Source organism: Diadema setosum, chromosome 4 (assembly GCF_964275005.1).
Source record: "Diadema setosum chromosome 4, eeDiaSeto1, whole genome shotgun sequence".
In the NCBI taxonomy this organism is placed as follows: Eukaryota; Metazoa; Echinodermata; class Echinoidea; order Diadematoida; family Diadematidae; genus Diadema; species Diadema setosum.
Window position 1 is genome coordinate 2802374 of NC_092688.1, and position 19036 is coordinate 2821409.

Genomic DNA, 19036 nt, shown 5'->3' on the forward strand with positions numbered 1-19036 from the left:
AGAAAATGAGCTGATTTATAGTGCCTCATCTACAATGTATGAGTTGGTGATAATCACATGTGGTATATTATACAACACATGTATGGAATCTTGCCATCTGATTGGATAAATGCTGGTCACATGACATTCAGAGGAATCGGCTATCCAACGCTCACACTCAATGGCAGTGCAATAGTCGACTATTGAACGGTACAAGCGAGCCGGCAGTGCAATAGACTCTAGGACACACTGAACTTGTGCATCGTACAGCTAGCTGGCATTGATGCATACGCGCACCTGTAGGGTTTGCGCTGCGCCAGCACGCAACAACGGTACCGTTTATGTGTACCATACCACCACCGGTCACCTACGCACGCACGTCGCACGGCCATGCCACTACGTTATCATGGCTACGTAGACCTACCTCTTTTCACCCGAGCTTTGTTTTCGTCTCTGATGAGGATCTCAGCGCATTGCTAACCATGAGTGAAATGCAGCAGCAAATACTAAGAAAGTGATCAAATACAGTATGCTTTAAATAGAGGTAAGCAAACTCTCTAGACCTACCTATATAGGGTTTAGTTAGACCTTTTTGAAGACCTAGGGGGCCTACCAGAGATCGAGCCAGTGGCAGTACGCTAGTTGGCCTAACGTTAGGCGTAGGCTTTCGCATACTAGTACGTAGTTCTCGATCTACCTATTTAAGGTTAAAACATATCTATTTTTGGTCCAAACTGTAGGCCATGCCTAAATATTTCGATATCATGTGTTGTATAAAACAAATATTCAATGTTTATCATTCGTGCGACGGTACCGAATATTACATTCGGTACAAGTTTAACCGTTCTATTCAACTCCGCTTCGCGTCGTTGAATAGAACGGTTAAACTTGCACGCTCATGTAACATTCGGAACCGTCGCACTCATAAACATTGAATATTTGTATAATATCACACATACACATTGAACTGTACAGAAGATGAAGATGGTGATATACCTTAGAAAGCAAGCTTCTCATTACAGCAAGGATCCAGACTATAAACACAATAAAACAACCATTCAGGGCACAAGGCGCTACAAATACCCATCCATGTGTTAATGTCACTGATGATACATGAGCAAAACAGAATTCATGAAGCAAGTCTCTTCTATGCTAGTCTGTGAAGTCAATTAGAAATCTTGGATGTTATGCCACAGACTGGATGCATTCCCTGGGTGCTATACGATGGTTCTCTGGTCCTGGGACAGCCCGTAAACATTTCAAGATGTTTCTACTCTCATCCTGACTGACACCGTTTTGCAAAGAGTCCATACATATTCTGGTAATCCACAGCTACATGTAGATCATCGAGGAGAGGTTCAGTGGAAAATGACACACCCCGGATGCATTCTCGGGCAGAGTACTCTACATCACTACCATGACGGAGTATCGATCACATCATCAGCTGCTAAATAACCACCGTTCCTAAGTCTTTTCTCCTATCCGTCAGATGCAGTCAAGGAACATTCTCTTCCAGTGTGAAAACTCTGCCACCTGTGGATCACCCTCTTGTCAAGAGATGAGATGACAAACAATACTCTCCTCCTCTCCTAATCCACCAAATCAGACACAGTCTCCATTTCCACTGCAGCCTGGCAAAACATTAGAGCCTTACCCTCTTAAATGTGCATCAGGAGTGACAAAACTGAGCAGAACTCTATCTACACCATGCATCACAGCAAAATCCTGTTTCCCGCCTCCAGAAGGGGTACTGTCTATCAACTGAAGCATGCCTGACCATCACAAAATATATTTAATCTGAGCACGATGCTGCTGGCAGCAACACATTGTATGTCCAATCCAGGATACAAGTATTTAACTGCTCCGAGCTCGAGCCCAAGCAGAGGCATGGGAACCACTACAACGTGAACAGTTGACAAGAATAGACTCTTCTATATGAAAGACTGCATTTTAGACGCAGCATTGATGTTTTCAGTACAGTTTATATTAACCCTAATCTCCTCCCTGGGACTCCTTTAATGTACTGCCCTACCAAGATTAAACTGTAGTATTGTATCAAAGCATAATCAAGTTTAAAACCTGTAATACCCCCATCCCCTCAACCCCCCCCCCCCCCGAAAAGAAATAAAGAACTCCTAAAAAAAAAAAAAAAAAAAAAGAAAACCTGCCATGCTAATTGAAAGGTATATACACACAACATCCAAGGTATCTATTACTACTGAAGATTAAGACTGGGATTTAGACTAGGATCCCACATTGAAAAAAGAAAGAAGCTGGTAATACTGTCTTTGTTTCTCTAAGCCATGTCTTGCAGTAATGAGCAAATGACTCTCACAAAAAACACGGGCCCTGTTCTTTCTTTCTTTGTCCTCAGCCTAGATGCCCGCCTCTTTATGTTCCTGTTTGAATGGGTCTGAGTCTAACTACAGCTAATAAGCTGATGGTCCTGGAGGATAGACTGCCATTCAAAGTTTTCAGAGAGGAAGAAAGAGGGATCAAGTCCCAAATCATTGAAGTTTACCTGTAGTTCACACCAGTGCATGACATGGACATGAAACTTGATTCTCACAGGGAGCTTTTAAAAGTTGCCAGAGTAAACACTGCACTACTTCTGGGGGGCATTTCATGAAGGAACTTGTCGGATAAAATATCTGACAAGTCAGTTATATCCGACAAGTTTTGAGAAATTCTTTAGTCTGATTGGCTGATTTCTCTGAACTTGTCGGATATAATTGACTTGTCGGACATTTTATCCGACAAGTTCCTTCATGAAACGCCCCCCAGTACTGTTTTTTCCCTCTTACAACTCACAAATTACAGGGGACTCATAGTTTCACTCTGCTTTCTCTCCATCAGTCTATTTCTTCTGTATTTCAGAACCAAGCTGTCTAGTTTTAATGACTGAGTTGTCTAGTTTAACATGCGTGAGTACAAGGATGTGAAGACGGCGACTTTAATGGCTATATGTCCATGACACCATTTTTATGGTCACTAAGGGATGCCACATTGGATGACTTTGTGTCACTCAAACTGTAGTTTCTTCCCAAACACTTTTGTCCGTGTCATTCGGACAAACTCTGTTCTTCTGGGAGAGGCAATCACATATTGTTTAAATCTTTGTTGAAGGGTGTAATTCGATACAGACCAGCAAATCTTCACCATAGTGTGTGGTTTAAGTTTGAGTATTAATTTTCTTCATGGGATTACATATCAATTCTCATCAAATACCGTCATTCAAATATAAAGTTATGCGTTTTGATCATATCAACAGAACTGCACAAAAACAGTGAAATCTGGTTTTGCCATCAGACCTGATGAAATGCAGCTACCATATTTGCCCCCCTCACTGTGTCTCATGCCCTCCTCACCTGGTCCATCTGGACAGTGCACTCCCTGGGCTCTGCACCCCTCAGGTCCTGCTTGAGGAGACTGATGGCGCCCCTGTCGTACATCTCGTCCTCCAGCCCCCGGGTGTGGTCGTAGCAGAGGATGCGGAGTGTCCGTGCCCCGTCCACATCCAGAGCAAATTCCTGATGTGGGATAAAAAAGTTTGAGAGAGGACAGGCATCATGAAAAATGTGCAGAGGAGAAACTGTAACCACAGTAGATCTTAATTTTCTACAAAGTTTTGCCATAAAATTTTTATTATATAAGAAAATGAAGGAAACTATTGAGAAGGTAGTAGCCCCTCCTATAAGCCTTATAAATTTCATCTGATGCTGTTCAATGAGATAAGAAAATTATAAAGACACTATCTAAATGCTTATGCACTTTCTTTTAATGGTCAAAGGAATGTCTTTTCAAGTTACTGCACAAAGAGCTCTAAAAGTACATGTATATCAGAAGTCAATTATTATTGATGGTAATCATCTAATCATGAACATAAATCCCACTTTGTAATATGCTCACATCAGGCTTGGTCCAAATAGTTGTTCTAGTATCATCATAATACAAGGATTACCAAAGTAAATCTAAAACATAACACACATCATTCCTCTTGGTCATTTTTCTAGTTTTTATTGCGTGTAGTGGAAGAATCTTAACTGGGGGAAAACCTTTTCTTTTCTTTCTTTCTTTTTTTTTTTTGGGGGGGGGGGAACATATTTGGATTGTAAATGCAGTTGAGGCAGCTACGATTTTTAAAACCATGCTCAGACTTCTTCATTGCATGAGTCGTTTAAAATATGCAATGCTGAGGTGTGACATCAACCCCAAGGGGAGCTGTGATGGTTTACCTCGTTCCACTTTGGCTTGACAGTGTTTGACGTCTTCCTCGTCTTCGCCATCAGAGAGAAGATCCCGTATGCATCCGTCTCTAGGCAACAGTACACCTCTGAACAAATGAGACAAAATACAAATATCTTAACATAAATTTGTGGTTGTTGTCCCTAGCAAAGACAAAATTCAGACAAAAAAAAAAATAGAGGAGCTAGCATGAGAGAGGCGGCAGAAAAACAAGCAGTATAAAAACGAACAAAAGAGAAGCAGGGGTAGAGAAGAAGTGAGTAGACTGAAGTGCAAGTGAAAATTTTATCTGCCATCATTTTCAATTATGTCAATAATCCATGACAAAGAACAGCTTGTTATAGTTAGATATTAGTTATTTAACTAATTATTTATTTATTCTAACTAGTTATTTAAATTCAAAGCAACCCAAATACTATGTCTTCAATTTGAGGTTTTCATTTTTTAACATGTACGTATCTGGTTCGTCTAGGTGAACACACTATCCATTCAGCAATAAGGTTTTGGTAGTATGTTTAGTAATTTACTTCTCTGTCCAAACAGCCCTACATTAATACAGGATGGTAGAAGACAAAGATTGCTGACTTACGTGAGGGAACAGTCAGTCCTCTTGCCTCCTTCACCGTCACATACAGCATTCCGGTCATGAGTTCATCGGCTGATTAGAGAAGAGAGAGACAGCAATTATGATAATATGTCACCTTGCCTGTTCTTCTACCCCTCAATTCTACAGGGAAATCTTGGGCACATACTGGCAGACACACACACACACACACACACATGGAATGTATTTAATGTAGAATGATGATTATTTTTGTGTGGTTTGCTTTCATTCTGAACAACACGGCAAATGTACACATACAGTAAAAAAAAAAAAAAAAAAAAAAAGTTTGATCAACTGGTCAAAAAAAAAAAAATCATTGAGTAAGCTTGGTTATAAAGAGATGAAAAATCATAGTATTCACTAATTCATAGGCAAAGTGGATGCAGCGGAAGAGTTGATATCAAACCATTGGTAATGGTCCCACAGTGGCACAAAAACATTCTTTGTTTCATTTCTTTTTTGTTTTTCATCACACAACAATACGGTGGCTAACTACCCATGGGATAATTTCCTCTGCCGACATCATGTTGCTAACTTACGGACACGCTCTATGAAGACCAACAGTTCATGACTATGCATTCTCAATGGCAGATGACTTATTGTCAGGATATCAATCACCATATCAATCAGGTGCATAGGCCTGAAATTGGCACTACTAAGGTCATTTCTAGTTTTGTAATACGTACGTATGTTCATTTCCGTGTGGGTTTTTTTTTTTCTGTTTTAATTCTGTCTGGTCTTTTCTGAGCATGGCCATGTCAACGTTTGACACACAGGGCTTTATAAGGTAATCACCACATCACTCCAAAGATAGCAGTGGGGTAAAAATGACATGAGACAAAGGAAGTCGGCTGTGCTGAATCACTCATTTTGACTTGTGACCTCTTTGCTCTCCTGCTGTCTTTATCAACCATGATGCAAGCAAGGGCCTCCCCCTACATTAAAGGGATGGTCTAGCTTTGGTCGAGATGGGGATTCAGACTTTAACTTTTTGCGAGACAATTACAAACCATTTATGAAATATGAAAGAGCGTAAAATTATCTTATTTATAAGAGGAATTCGAAGTTTATTTCATGAAAATCGGTTTTGAAATGGCTGAAATATCCAAAGGCAAAGTTAAACAAAGTGGTCCCAATAAAAGGTGGGTCCCACCTTTTTAATAATAGGGCCCCTTTGTTTTGGGATATCTCAGCCATGTCAAAACCAATTTTCATCGAATAAAAGTTGAATTCCTCTTGGGATTACATGCTCCTTCATATTTCATAAGAGGTTACTCATTATCTCACAAAAAATTGGAAGCCTGAAGCCCCATCTCAACCAAAACTATACCATCCCTTTAAGTACAGTACGACAACATACCTACGCATGTCACAATTAGGGTGAAATTCTGCACTTTCAGGGTATTAAAGCAGGAAAAAAAAATATCCCCCAGATGCCTCTTGTGGCTGTTTCATTTTGGTCATGTGCAAAAGCTAATTCAGCATGACTACAGAAAATGTCGCCAATTCATTTTCATTGCCATTTCTCGGAACACATGTGTTGCGTTAGCCATTAGCTGCAGTCTCCTGGTATGTCTCTTTGTCTCACATATTTGACAAACGGGAAATATTCGACATCATAGCGCCCTCGCGTGGTGGAATCATCCCATCCCTCTTACAAAAACAAATGGCATCCTACAGAACAGTGCAGACTCTACAGCCACAGTTTATGGCGACACTAAACATGGCACTCTAATTCTGACTGAAAATGATCCCCTTCCTCTACACACTACAGGTCACAACTCATCATGGAAAATTTGGTAACGATGAAAATGATGGTAAGGAATGCATTATACCTAATCCCACAATGTAGATATACCTGCACAAGGGCAACTCATAATATACTGCAGTGTGCAGTGAGTTTTGTGTTGTGGGAATTCTTTCATGTTTTTTGTGGCCTTCTGCCAGTGGTGGTCGGCGAGAATGTCTGTGTCTACTCATAACAAGTGCCGCAAACATCCTGGTCATCACCGCAAAAGACTTTTCCATCTTCATGTGGGGGGGGGGGGGGGGGGAGGGAATATACTGTGACCTTTGTACTCTGGTAAGTGAAGGGCCCAATTGCCACAAAAATTAACAGGCCAATTATTTGGCAGTGTGTATGATGGTTATAGCCTTCTAGCTATCGTAAGCTACCTAGCCCATCATAGGATTTTTAATTCCCGTGGTCTCAGCAGAGAGACCGCCAGGTACATTAAAGGTCCCGTTTGCCTTCGGGAGTAGTGATTTTAAAAATGTTCACTTTCAAAAAAAAAAAGATATCACTTTTGATGCGTATGTGTAGGTCAGTTGTATCACAAAAAATCCAACCATAAAATTTTTGCAATAAAGCCTAAAATATAAGGAGATATCACTATTTTTCCCATTAAACCATAATTGTAGACGGTTTAGTCTGGAAACATTTTTATTATAACTATTGTTCACATTTTGTATATTGAACAATACTTAACATTGATTATACTGGTTCAAATTTTTACATTGGTTGTTTCTATCCCTAACTCATATTTTAGAACTATTTTGAAGCACTGATGCTGGGTTTTTGTTTCATGTGCAAATGGTAAATTATGCCTTTAAAGGGATGGTATAGTATTGGTAGAGATGAGAATTAGGCTTTTAACTCTTTGTGAGATACCAAGAAACCACTTATGAAATAGAACAGAGCATACCATTCTAAGAGGAATTCAGACTTTATTTGGTGAAAATCACCAAATAAACATTGCTTTCCTCTTGGAATGACACGTTCTTTCAGATTTCATAAAAGGTTTCTCATTATCTAACCAAAATTGTTCGAAACATGAGGTTAGGTCTCAACCAAAACTATACGATCCCTTTAACTGTATACTGTGGGTAAATGTATGCAAAGCAACACCAACACACAACACAGGATGATGGTAGAAGTAGCACTGTATATACATAATACTCACTGTCTTTTAGCAGGACAGAGCTGATGTTGACGTACGAGTCCCGGCCCTGATTGAGAGAGAGAAGGAGAGTTGGGTATTAAACTCAAAATGACAGGAAGGAAACAGGAAGGAAAGAGAGGAAAGTGAACACATCATTAGGCCAGGTCCTCAAATTGGTCCTACCAGTGAGTGTTTGGTAGTAATCAGATCTTGTTGCTGGATTGCTTTTGTTCATTCTTTTTTCTCTCTCAATCTCTTTGTTCCAAAGCTTTCAAACCAGAAAGAAGGTCAAAGAGCAATGAGCAGCATACACTGTATTAATGATTCCTACTGTCAAAAGTATATTACAGTGGGAACCGACATGAATACAAAAACCTGTCAGATTACTGGATTCTCAGGTTCACTGGTTTACTCCCCTCTTCCCTCTCTAAGGAAAATGTAAGAATATATGAAGAGTTTGTTTGCAAAAACCGATAAGTCCATATTTGCCAAATGGAGATATTTGCGATTCAAGTTCAAGAAAAATAAAGAGAATAATAAGAAAATTTTTGCTTCTTTTGACCATAACTTCAAAAATGTACCTTTATATGCAGTGACCAATATATCATTTAAAAGGTATTATTTTGTACTTCATGACAGAGACCATACTTCAAAATCTACAAAAATGGACTTATCGGTTTTTGCAAACAAACTCTTCATATATTTGCCTGCATCATTCATATAATGAATCTACCAAGTGTAAAGGAGGTTCATTTGAGACTATACATTATGTAATTGACTAAAATCAAGTACAGCACTTTCGAAAGAAAAAGGAAACGAAACAGAAACATTTTTTTTTTTTCACAAGGAAATTACCTGGCACTAGCAGATACATGAAAAAAAAAATGGATGAAACATATTTTCATGTATTCCCATTGATATAGGTGGCCACACTTCATCAACGCAAAATCAGAAAGACTTGTCTAAAACTTGTCTGAGAAATGCATCAACATGGGTGTAGATGAATGTGGACAAAGTATGGAAACATACTTTAAGAGGAAATAATCTGTCATAGGATTGCCTCATTTATGCTCAAGTACCTGTACTGTTGTCAAAACCAGACTTGAATACATTTTATTAGGTTTTTATGTTATATGTAAGCAATAAAAAGTATATAAATGCAAACTTTCCTACTCCTCATGGGGTGAGGTTAGTTAGGTTTTCAAAAATCAACATTTATTCCACACATTTAAGATGACTTATAAAGAAAATAAAAGTAGAATTAAACATAGCAGCAGAAGTTTCAATAAAATAGGAGACAGCCATGCCACTTCAAAGTGTAACGTTTTCGAAAAGCACTGAGAACTAGGACCATCACATGATACAAATTAGGTGTGGGGACGACAAGTTCCTTGCACACAAATCTTTGCTACATTTCCTTTTTCCAACATTTTAGCCATGCTTACTTTAGTACAGGGAAGGTGGATATAGCTTCTGAAGAATCGTGAAAGAATTTTATCTTAAAATTTCAATTCACACATACAAGAGTTACATGTACAAGTACAAGAGGATGACACCTTTACACTGCCCGATTTCCATGTTGTTGGTAAATGATACAAGTATCACTATTTTGAAAAATTATGCTTTAACTGATTTTCCAAAACCATCTTAATTCATGTCCAATTTTCATATATCCTTTACCTTCTCACCTACCTAAGCTGACTTTGGTTTTCTAAGTCAATTTGAATGACTGTGTAGCTTGGCATTTTTGCTTATCAGACTTCAATTACTATACTGCTCCTTTAAATTTACACCTGCACGGCAAGACGTGCTCGAAACTACACTGGTAGTATCCATCATAAAACAAAATTTGTTAGAAGATCACAGGTGCGCTTTATGGTTCACTTGGTATACAGTCATTCTTTCTTTTCTTTTCATGTAGACATCACAGCATTGAATGTGAAACTGTGCTTTTAAAGAGTGAGGGATATTCATGTCATTAGCAACCGTAACCATATAAATATATAAGCACACAAACAGATGAAACAAACATCAAAAACTCAAATACATAACAAGGTATGGGGAGAGGCAGTTTGACGACTTGATACTTCTGTGTCAAGTATGTTTGAAAGTACAAGGGGGATTCCCTTGGGGAGACTTAAAAATTTCGTGTTTGTTCTGCAGCCAAGCGATTAGCACCACTCTTGCAAAATAAAACATTCAAGTAATCAAGACTAATTTCAATTACCTTTCATAAACTATATCAAGAATGAAATGTGATTAAATGAGCTCTCTTCAAGTACTTGGGTGTGGTGTTATTTGTCGCACCTGTTAATCTCCAACTTGATTACGTGACAATATTTGCATCTGACTCACATCTGGTTTTGGTCTCCTTTATATTATAAGAAAATCTCCCAAAACACACAATCAAAAAAGCCAGAAATAAGGAAGACAGAAACAGGTTATCAAAAGATTGTTGGCAGGTGTGTTGTATTTGCATTCTCAAAACTATATTGCTCATAATTGTTTCTTTGCACGCAATCATATTATCTCCATCTCAATAATCTGTACAAAATAAGGATCAAGTCCTCAGTGAATCAAGGTATTCATTTCCATGTGGAAAATGGTGGAAAAATCGTGGAAAAATCTTGGAAATTGCTTCTATTTCCAAAAATAACTAGGCAAAATCTTGCAAGGACAAAGTATAGTACAGTTAAAGGAAAATACCCATCTATATTGCAAAATGACATTTTAGTGTCCGTATGATATGAAAGAATAAACTGCATGACTTTTACATCAGAACACAGAGGTAAATTGAAAAATGCTTTTGAAATGAGGGATGCATCCCTTGAATGAGCTCAGTAATCCAAAGAGCTGCTTTTCCAGTCGTTTTTCTGTCCCCCAACTGATGCGATGAGCTCACACTTCCCACAACAGGCTGCTCTTATCTGCACTAACTAACAAGCAGAATACATTTTCTGTACACAGCGTCATTTCAGGATGCAGTGTGGCATTGAGAATAGAGAACAAAACACTGAAGACGCGAAACTATTAGTCGCCAATGTCGTTTTGCTCACCCGAGGTCATATCTTGCAAGTTTCGGTTGCTGTTCATGCTGGACAACTACAGTTTGTGTGCCTTTATATTCATATCTGTGACTGGTTTTTTTCTCACAAACAGTGGAGATAAATTTCGCACACCACCACTCTATTAGGCCCCGTCATTATTTTTTTCTGAACCCACTTGTACAGAATACAAAACAAACCTTTTTAAATCATGATCTAAAAAGGGTTAGTCATATGCTTGTTCAGAATTTTTCCTTAAGAAGATGACCAAACACCCAAATCCAACATAAAAAAAACCAACAAACAACACAAAAAGAGAAGACCTGGTAATCAATTGACCGATAATGAACACCTGGTCAGAACCGCCGATTGTTTCCATCTCCCAATGAAACAGTTTTGCCAAATTAATATCTTCTGCAGGATGCTGTGGGATCACATTTAAAACACCTGTTGATGCTCTCAGAGCTATAATACAGGTTCTAGGGAGGGGTGTATACAGGGGTGCTTTACATAGGCATTCTTGGTCTGTGTCCATGTGTGTATGTGTGTGTGTGTGTGTGTGAGTGAGTGGTCACGTAATGTGTGCTAGATTCTAGCAAGTAAAGGATATTTAGTCTTGCTCACAGCCAGTTTGTGCATTGGCTATTGGTTGATGTTTACATCACAACAGAAAAAAACAAACAAACAAACAAACAAACAAAAACTAGCATGATCACATGATTTCACCCACGACCCTACAAACAGCTTTGGGTACCAGGTAGATATTTGCTGATGCTGTACCGCACTTAGTCTCCTATTTAGTTGTCTCTGTTTTTTGACATGCCATATTGACCGATTCTGTGACGCGCTATGTGTATTTTTGGCATGGGCGCAGCCATAGTGGGTGTATCAGCCGACCCCCCCTCCGCACTCCCCCACCCCTCTCCCTACATTAGCACGCGCGCAGAATGAAAAACTTCTTTAGCCAATAGGCGTCTCGTACTGAGTGCGCGAATGCTTGCTTAGTGCGCGAACCTTTGTTACAAGTGCGTGTAAACATGTTGCCCCGGGGTGGGGGAGAGCAGGGGGGGTCGGCTGATACACCCACTATGGCTGCGCCCTGTGCCGTAAAATGTCTGCTGCCCTCAACGAACCCGAATCGGTCAATAGACAGCTTTCACATGTTTCTGTTCTTCATCTGTAAGTCAGACGCATGTTTGAATGATGGAAATGCAAATCAGTATGTCGCTGGTATCGAAAAAGCTGTTTACCCGTCTCGTCCTTGGGATGAGCTTGCTGATGTGGTAGGGGGTGATAGAGGGGGTCATCCTGCACTCCCTCTTGGCGTTCAAGATGGCCTCCTTCCAGTCAGACCTCTCGTAGTCTGATGACATCAGGAGCGTGTAAGTCTGGAGAAATAGAGACAGACAGATAGAACAGAGAGAAAGAGAGAAGATGGGTAAGAATCAAATTATGCATTATCTACATTCCCATGCAAGTGGACATCAAAATTCAAAAAGAAAAAAAAAAGCAGGGAGGGGCAGGGTTCTTATCTCTTAACATTGAAGTGGATGCTCACCCTGAGAGAAAACTGTTTTTGGAATAAATGGCTCAGTCACAAATACCATAAAGAACTGCTACGAATGCTGTATGAACGATTTTTAGACAATTTCGTAAAACCTACAAAACCAGCGTTCGTAGACCATTCATAAGTTCGTAGCCCGGTCGATGGTCTTGTCCACGATTTTTTTTACCTTCTTACGAAACCCTCTCTTTGCAAGGCAGCCGTACGAACTAACAGTGACATTTGTATGAATGCATCGTTCGTACGAGCCTTTGTGACCGTAGCTTATTAAGGCAGTTGCAACAAAGCATAATCAAGCAAAATCTGAGCAAAGGCAAATTGAAATAACGCTACCTAAAAGAAAGACATTAATATCATTTTGACTGTAAGTAGATCATCAAACATTCAAGTCTATGGTTATCAGTAGCAAGCAATTTTTTTCACATGAATATACCTCTCTCACAGAGTACACATCATTTGCTGTATACAAAAACAGAAATTGAAAGGGTCACAATTTTGGTAAACAGCTTTCTTCCACATTATGTTCTTGGATGCCACTTCTATGATAATGCTAAAGGCAGCACATATGATTTGTTCATACAGGGAGAGGAGGTAGGCAAGAAGTGTATAAAGCCCAATGCTGGATTTACAGTAATAGGATTTCTTTCTTTATCTCATTTGGGTATGACAGCAGCTGCGTGAAAAAAAAAAAATGTGTATAAAAATAGAGGGAAATTAGGTGATCTGCCACCATTGCTCAAATGTTGATTTGCTGATCAGAGGAGGAAACCCCCCCCCCCCCAAAAAAAAAGGGACTTGCGGGGGTTCGGAGAAATGTTGGGGTTTTTCAGTTGCTACTCTCATGTCAGGGTTTAAAAAGAAGTGGATTTGGAAGCTTAAACCAGCTGGATAAGCCTTGGTGTCATGAGAGGAAATGGAGCATCAAGACTCAGGGGTGTAACTGGCTCAAAGCAGGCAAGAATTAATGTTCGATACTAAAACAGAAGCACTGGTTTGAAATTGGCATGGTGCAAGGCACGGTGATCTTTAAGATGAGACTACCGACCGATACTAAGAATCAGCTTTATCAACAAAATCTCTTTGGCAGAGCTTAATAAAAGTAGTCTCTTCTCGGTAAGGGATGATTTAAAGCACCAAACTGCTTATTTCCTGCAGGGATCAAAGGTCCTGCAAAAATCCACAAATATCTTAAAGCTACCTGCAAAAACTAGAATGTGACAAGCACACACTTACTCTGCAAGTCTGAAAATATTAAATAAGCGACTTTGAACATCTCATCTGTATAAACCCATAAATCTTCATAGTTTTGCTTTTGCGGTTTTCCTTTCTCTCTCTTTCTCTCTCTCTCTCTCTCTCTCTCTCTCTCTCTCTCTCTCTCTCTCGTAAATAACGGAAGAATGTTTACATGCTGGAAATTTTACTGCCACTTCTTGTCAATTCTAAGAAGAGAACACTCGGGAGATGATGATTAAAGACATTATTCTCACATGAGACACAGATACATTTCACTAATCATTAACAGGGCCAACAAACAAACAGTAGTTATTGAATGTGACATTTATGATATACCTGGCAACATATTGGATGTTCTGCATGCATTATGCTTATTATACCCAGGTGTAAATACCACTTTACAATATCATCTGTGTGCAATCTTTTTGTTTCAATTAGTAGCAATTCAATACCTTGTCATCATGGGAAACTGAGATAAAACATATGTTGGTCAATAAATATTGATATTGCTTGAGTACCTGGGGGCATTTCATGAAGCGTTTTGTCTGACAAAATTTGCTCTAAGCCAATCTGTAGCTTGTAACAATATGGCAGAAAAAAATATCTGACAAAACACTTTCATGAAATGCCCCCAGAGCTCACAAGTAAAGCCAAGTATGACATGCTTGTTGGGAAGAGATGCGAGATCAAGGTCAAAAATCATTGAAAATCTTAGCAAAATTAGACAAAGAAAGTCAGAAACTTTGGCCTCTTTGACTATCAGTATATTGCACAGATGATGACTGACAGGAAGGAGCAACATACAGAATGTTCTCTATTCTTTAACCAATGTCTTGAGTCACTGACTTCACTTACTTCCCCACAAAATCAAAAAACAATATAAACATTTCTCTTTGTGGAGAATTCTTCATCAATAATAATGGCCTTAATTAGCAAAGCATCATGGGAAATATTGTTTGGTAATAAGATTCTGTGTCACTAAACCGATGAGTCATCGGGACTTGGAGATGCCATCACATCTGGGAAGGATTGTCGACACGATATCCCAGATCCAAATTTAGAAAGAAAGTTTCTAGACAGCAGTAAACAAAAGCATTGAGTGGGAAGAAAACGGGGAGTGTCTTAGGGCTGAAAGTGACTAATCAACTCGTTCATTTGCATTCAAAATTCATTAACACCACACTTGATAGAGGCTGCTACATTAACTAGCCAGCTTACCTGAGCTTGCCAAACATAACAACAACCAATGCTAAACAAACCGGATTTTAAGTACTAATATAAAGGCATTTAGTAGGAAAAGGTATATGTAAATAGAATAGCTTGTTTCAACATCCTAAAAAAGGAATATCCGTAAATCTGAACTTGTCTATTAATCGGGTTATTGCAGCTGAAGTAGATGACTCACAAGTTAAACATGCCAAATCATAATGCTATTTATGGACATAACGTAACAATGCAAGTACGGTATTCACACATTTTATCGCACTTTTCTCAGAGACACTGGTTTGGAGATGACGTCAGCCCAAGAAAGAAATCAAAACAATGAAAGCAAAATGGAGAGGAATCCAAGGAAAATCTTGACTGCACTTTCCTTTATCACCCATCTCATTGATAATGGTGAGCTGTTAGCACACACTGCTAATGGCACTTAGAGATTATGACCCCCAGAGGGTTAATTTACAATCTGAAACACCCTGTTCTGATACGGAATATTGCCTTCAGACTGTATTGTGATGCAAATATTGCAAGAGAGGGAGAGATTGGAAAGGAAGTCGTTAGTCTGCATGATGAGTGGGAGATGCTCTCTGGAACTACAAAGAAGGACATAAATAAATTGGTAAAAATCTTCTAATGCTTGTATTTAAAGTCATCATTCGCATGTAACATGAGTGCAGGTAATATTCAAACAGAAAAATTCCTAGTAGACCCAAAAAGAACAGACATCAATCCATAAACAGAATGTATTTTGTGACATATAAACAAATCAATTGAATCTATCAACATTTTTGGCGGTTTCCTGCATACCAAGAGCAATTGCATCATTCATTTTTATCCTGTTTTTGACGACTATGGCAAGTCCACACACTTAATCAGTACCTTGGAAATGTTTAACAACATTGAATTCAGTATGGGAATCTAGCCATTTTTCTTTGGAAGTGAGTTTTCCCAAACCCAATGATCAGGAATCCATGAGTGTGAATGGGGGATTTACCACAAGCATTTTAATACTGCAAAGAAAGCTACCGCTGTATTACTGAAGAGAGGACTTCAAACAATGGTTCCCACAGATTTCAGTGCACACAATAATAGAGATCTCTGCATATACCGACATACTGGGCTGGCTGCTTCACTTGAGGGCAGTCAGTCCTGACTATTCTCTAAAGACAGCCCAAACCAAAGGGATATTCTGCTCAAAGTACAGTAATAGCCTGATGAAAGATACCTGAGTTATTACAAACACTGGAGATTCTGAATATAACTACTAACAATTAGTGAAAACTGACTTAAAAGGATGGCTGATTCTGAATGATTACAATATCAGTGTGTAATTTCCATTTTGACTGACAGAGATAGGATAACATATGTGTTGATTGATAGTGTGTATGGTGTTTCTAATGAGGAATAGAGGTTTGTGGTGACACACTGCGCATGTGACCCTGAAAAGGACTGTTGTTTTTTGCTTTATTTGTATCTTGTTTTGAGATTTGTTTGTTTTATTTTTTATTTGAGAGATTTTTTTTTCTGTTAATTCAAAACAAGAATATTACTCAAGTGCACATTGTGTGTTGCCTGTTTGCTTTGTTAGAATTTGTCACATACACTGACACTCTGTCTTAATATAGCCCTTTTTTACTTTTAAAAGGGGAAGGTTTGCCTAACATTGTTTGCAGATAATTGAACAATCTTTTCAAAAGATACATTAAGGCATTAAAGATATTAACTGATTCATTGCATGTAGCACATCCCCATTGATGGTATTATGGGAATTACGTAAGATTTGTGATGTTACAATTACATAATGATATAAACCATATGAGGAAAGTTATCTCAAATATCTTTATTTTTCATGAAAACTGAACACTCCCTTGACATGTTACTGACAGGTTAAATGGCATATCAATCTCCCTACATTCTGCAGAAGTTATTCCAAGTGCTTTTTGATGGCCCTGAAAAATGAACCTTTGTCAAATTCCCATTCAGATTTTCTTAATATCACCCTACCAGTATGATGACATTACAAATTGTTGCTGACTTCCAATCTAGACACTGAATTACCAAACACTATCACATTCAACAACTTTTACAATTTTTTTTTTTTTTTTTTTTTACATTTTACACACACATTCACAGTGTGTTTTGTTGATCCTTCTGCATTGGGTTTCTGGGTGAATTCAGCTGAATCTACCGATATGTTGCAATGTTGGTGAAACCTCTCTTTAAACCTGTTGAGGACAGACTAATTTTGCTACAACACGCATTTCCCATAGACACCTGCCCGAGTATACTCAGGACTCATCCTAAACGGGTTAAGGGCCAGGCCAAGGGTACATTAGAAGTATTGAAATAAATTATAAACGAAGAACTGTCCAAAATTGTTCCTCACTCATTGCTTAACCTTTTATATTCCTAAAGGCTTCATTTCTCTTGCCAAGCTTCCTCACTGGCATTCAGTAATACTGCCAAACTTGACCTAATTAGTCAGAAAGTTTTAATAGCAAGTGCACTCAGGGTGCATGATAGCAATGTGGCTAACTCCAACTAGAAGGCTATGGTGACACAATGGGGACTATACAAGGTGATGAGGTACTCTCTAGTCGTCATTGAAAATTAGTTTCTAGACATCTGTACAAACGAGCACAGAAAACATTCTAGCTTGTGTGCCAATCAGCAAACATAGCATATCAACGGGTTAAGCACGTTGAGCACACAATCTGGATTGTGAAATCAGGAAAACTAAACCTTGTGACTTGCCAACGACCAATTACGACAAAACCAATCACCAAGGACAAAGGTAAAGGACTGTATATAAAGTAGGATGAGTTTCGATCATCATTTAAACAGATATTCTTAATGGCTACATCTTCATTCAGTGCTTAATTGTTGGTCCCTTGAAAGCACTACAGCAATCAATTTGTCTAATGACTGGAAATGGTGTTGAATGGTGCCATGTTTCACATAACACAGAAGATTTATAACAATAGTTTTCGACAGTGCCACATGAATGGTCTTAGGGCAATTAATACGACTTATACTTTAACAATGTCAAATGATGTTTTGCTTCACTTGATATATATATCGTCACTGGGGCGACAAGACCTCGTATCTACAAAATGTCAAATGTTCAGGAGAGCAAAAAAAAAAAAAAAAAAACATGGCAGCCAAAGCATTGTATCCAATGGGATAGACATTCCTTTGACATGCTGTGGTGGCTTCATTTTGGGGGGTAAGACATCTAGGATTTGGACAGGACATCACTTAACTGATTATCTGACCATTAATCCAAAAAAGTCATTTTCATCAAAACTGCAGATACAAGGTCTTGTCACCCCAGTGACGATATGTTTGTTTCTTTGCTTGCTGTGCTGGGAAAAGTTCTCTCCCTCCCCACCCCCCTTCCAAATTTGAACTACAGAGTATTAAACACTGCATACACTATGAACAGGTTCATCACTGTATGCAGTGATGCAGACGCAGATGAAAACCACATCCACCTCCTTAATACGAAAGCACACTTACTGGTACCATTAACGTCCAAAAATTGTTTCAGTCACAGAGAAACTTGTGCTATAAATACTGCTGCTGAGAGCTCACAAAGGGTGCGCTGGAAGAGCAGGTGACGGTTACAGCCTTCCTGATAGTCCCAATAACTCAAGTGAGTCCAAAGAAAAACTGCAACGTGCACACACACACACACACACACACACACACACACACACACAAGGCACAAGAGCTCGTTGCCATGGCTACAAGATGATATCCTTACCTTCCCGGTGTGGTGGTAGAGATGGAACGGCAGCTTGGGGGACTCGAGCACGTAGGTAACTTCCTGTATGCGGCAGGAAAAACAGAAAAAGTTTGAAGAATGAGATTGGAAGGCAAGACAGAAACTCTACGACAACTCACAAAAGATTCCTTCATAGGTGGGGTGAATAAAAGGTAACAAAATTCATGATATGTAGGCATGCATATAAATGCTTCTTTTGGAAATATCACTCACCGTAATATATCAATGATTATCCATTTGACGTTAGGATGGTGCCACCAATTATGACATAAAAAACCTAAACAATGATTTTTCATGAGTTTCAGAAATTTGTTCCATCCCACACAGTTCATTTCTCACTTGTAAGTATTAAAGAAGCCATTTACAGGCTAGACTTTTTGATTCCATACATTTTAAGAAAGGATTTTCTCCCAACATTTT

At 38.8% G+C, this 19036-nt stretch overlaps 1 protein-coding gene across 1 annotated transcript in view; it reads right to left on the reverse strand.

Moving 5' to 3' along the window:
• Window positions 1-19036, reverse strand: part of LOC140226758 (active breakpoint cluster region-related protein-like) — a 112167-nt gene that overhangs the window by 9053 nt on the left and 84078 nt on the right. The window contains 6 exon segments of the mRNA XM_072307188.1: window positions 3348-3509; window positions 4215-4312; window positions 4814-4882; window positions 7792-7837; window positions 12065-12202; window positions 18596-18658. Of these exon segments, the coding sequence (XP_072163289.1) occupies window positions 3348-3509; window positions 4215-4312; window positions 4814-4882; window positions 7792-7837; window positions 12065-12202; window positions 18596-18658 (576 nt within the window).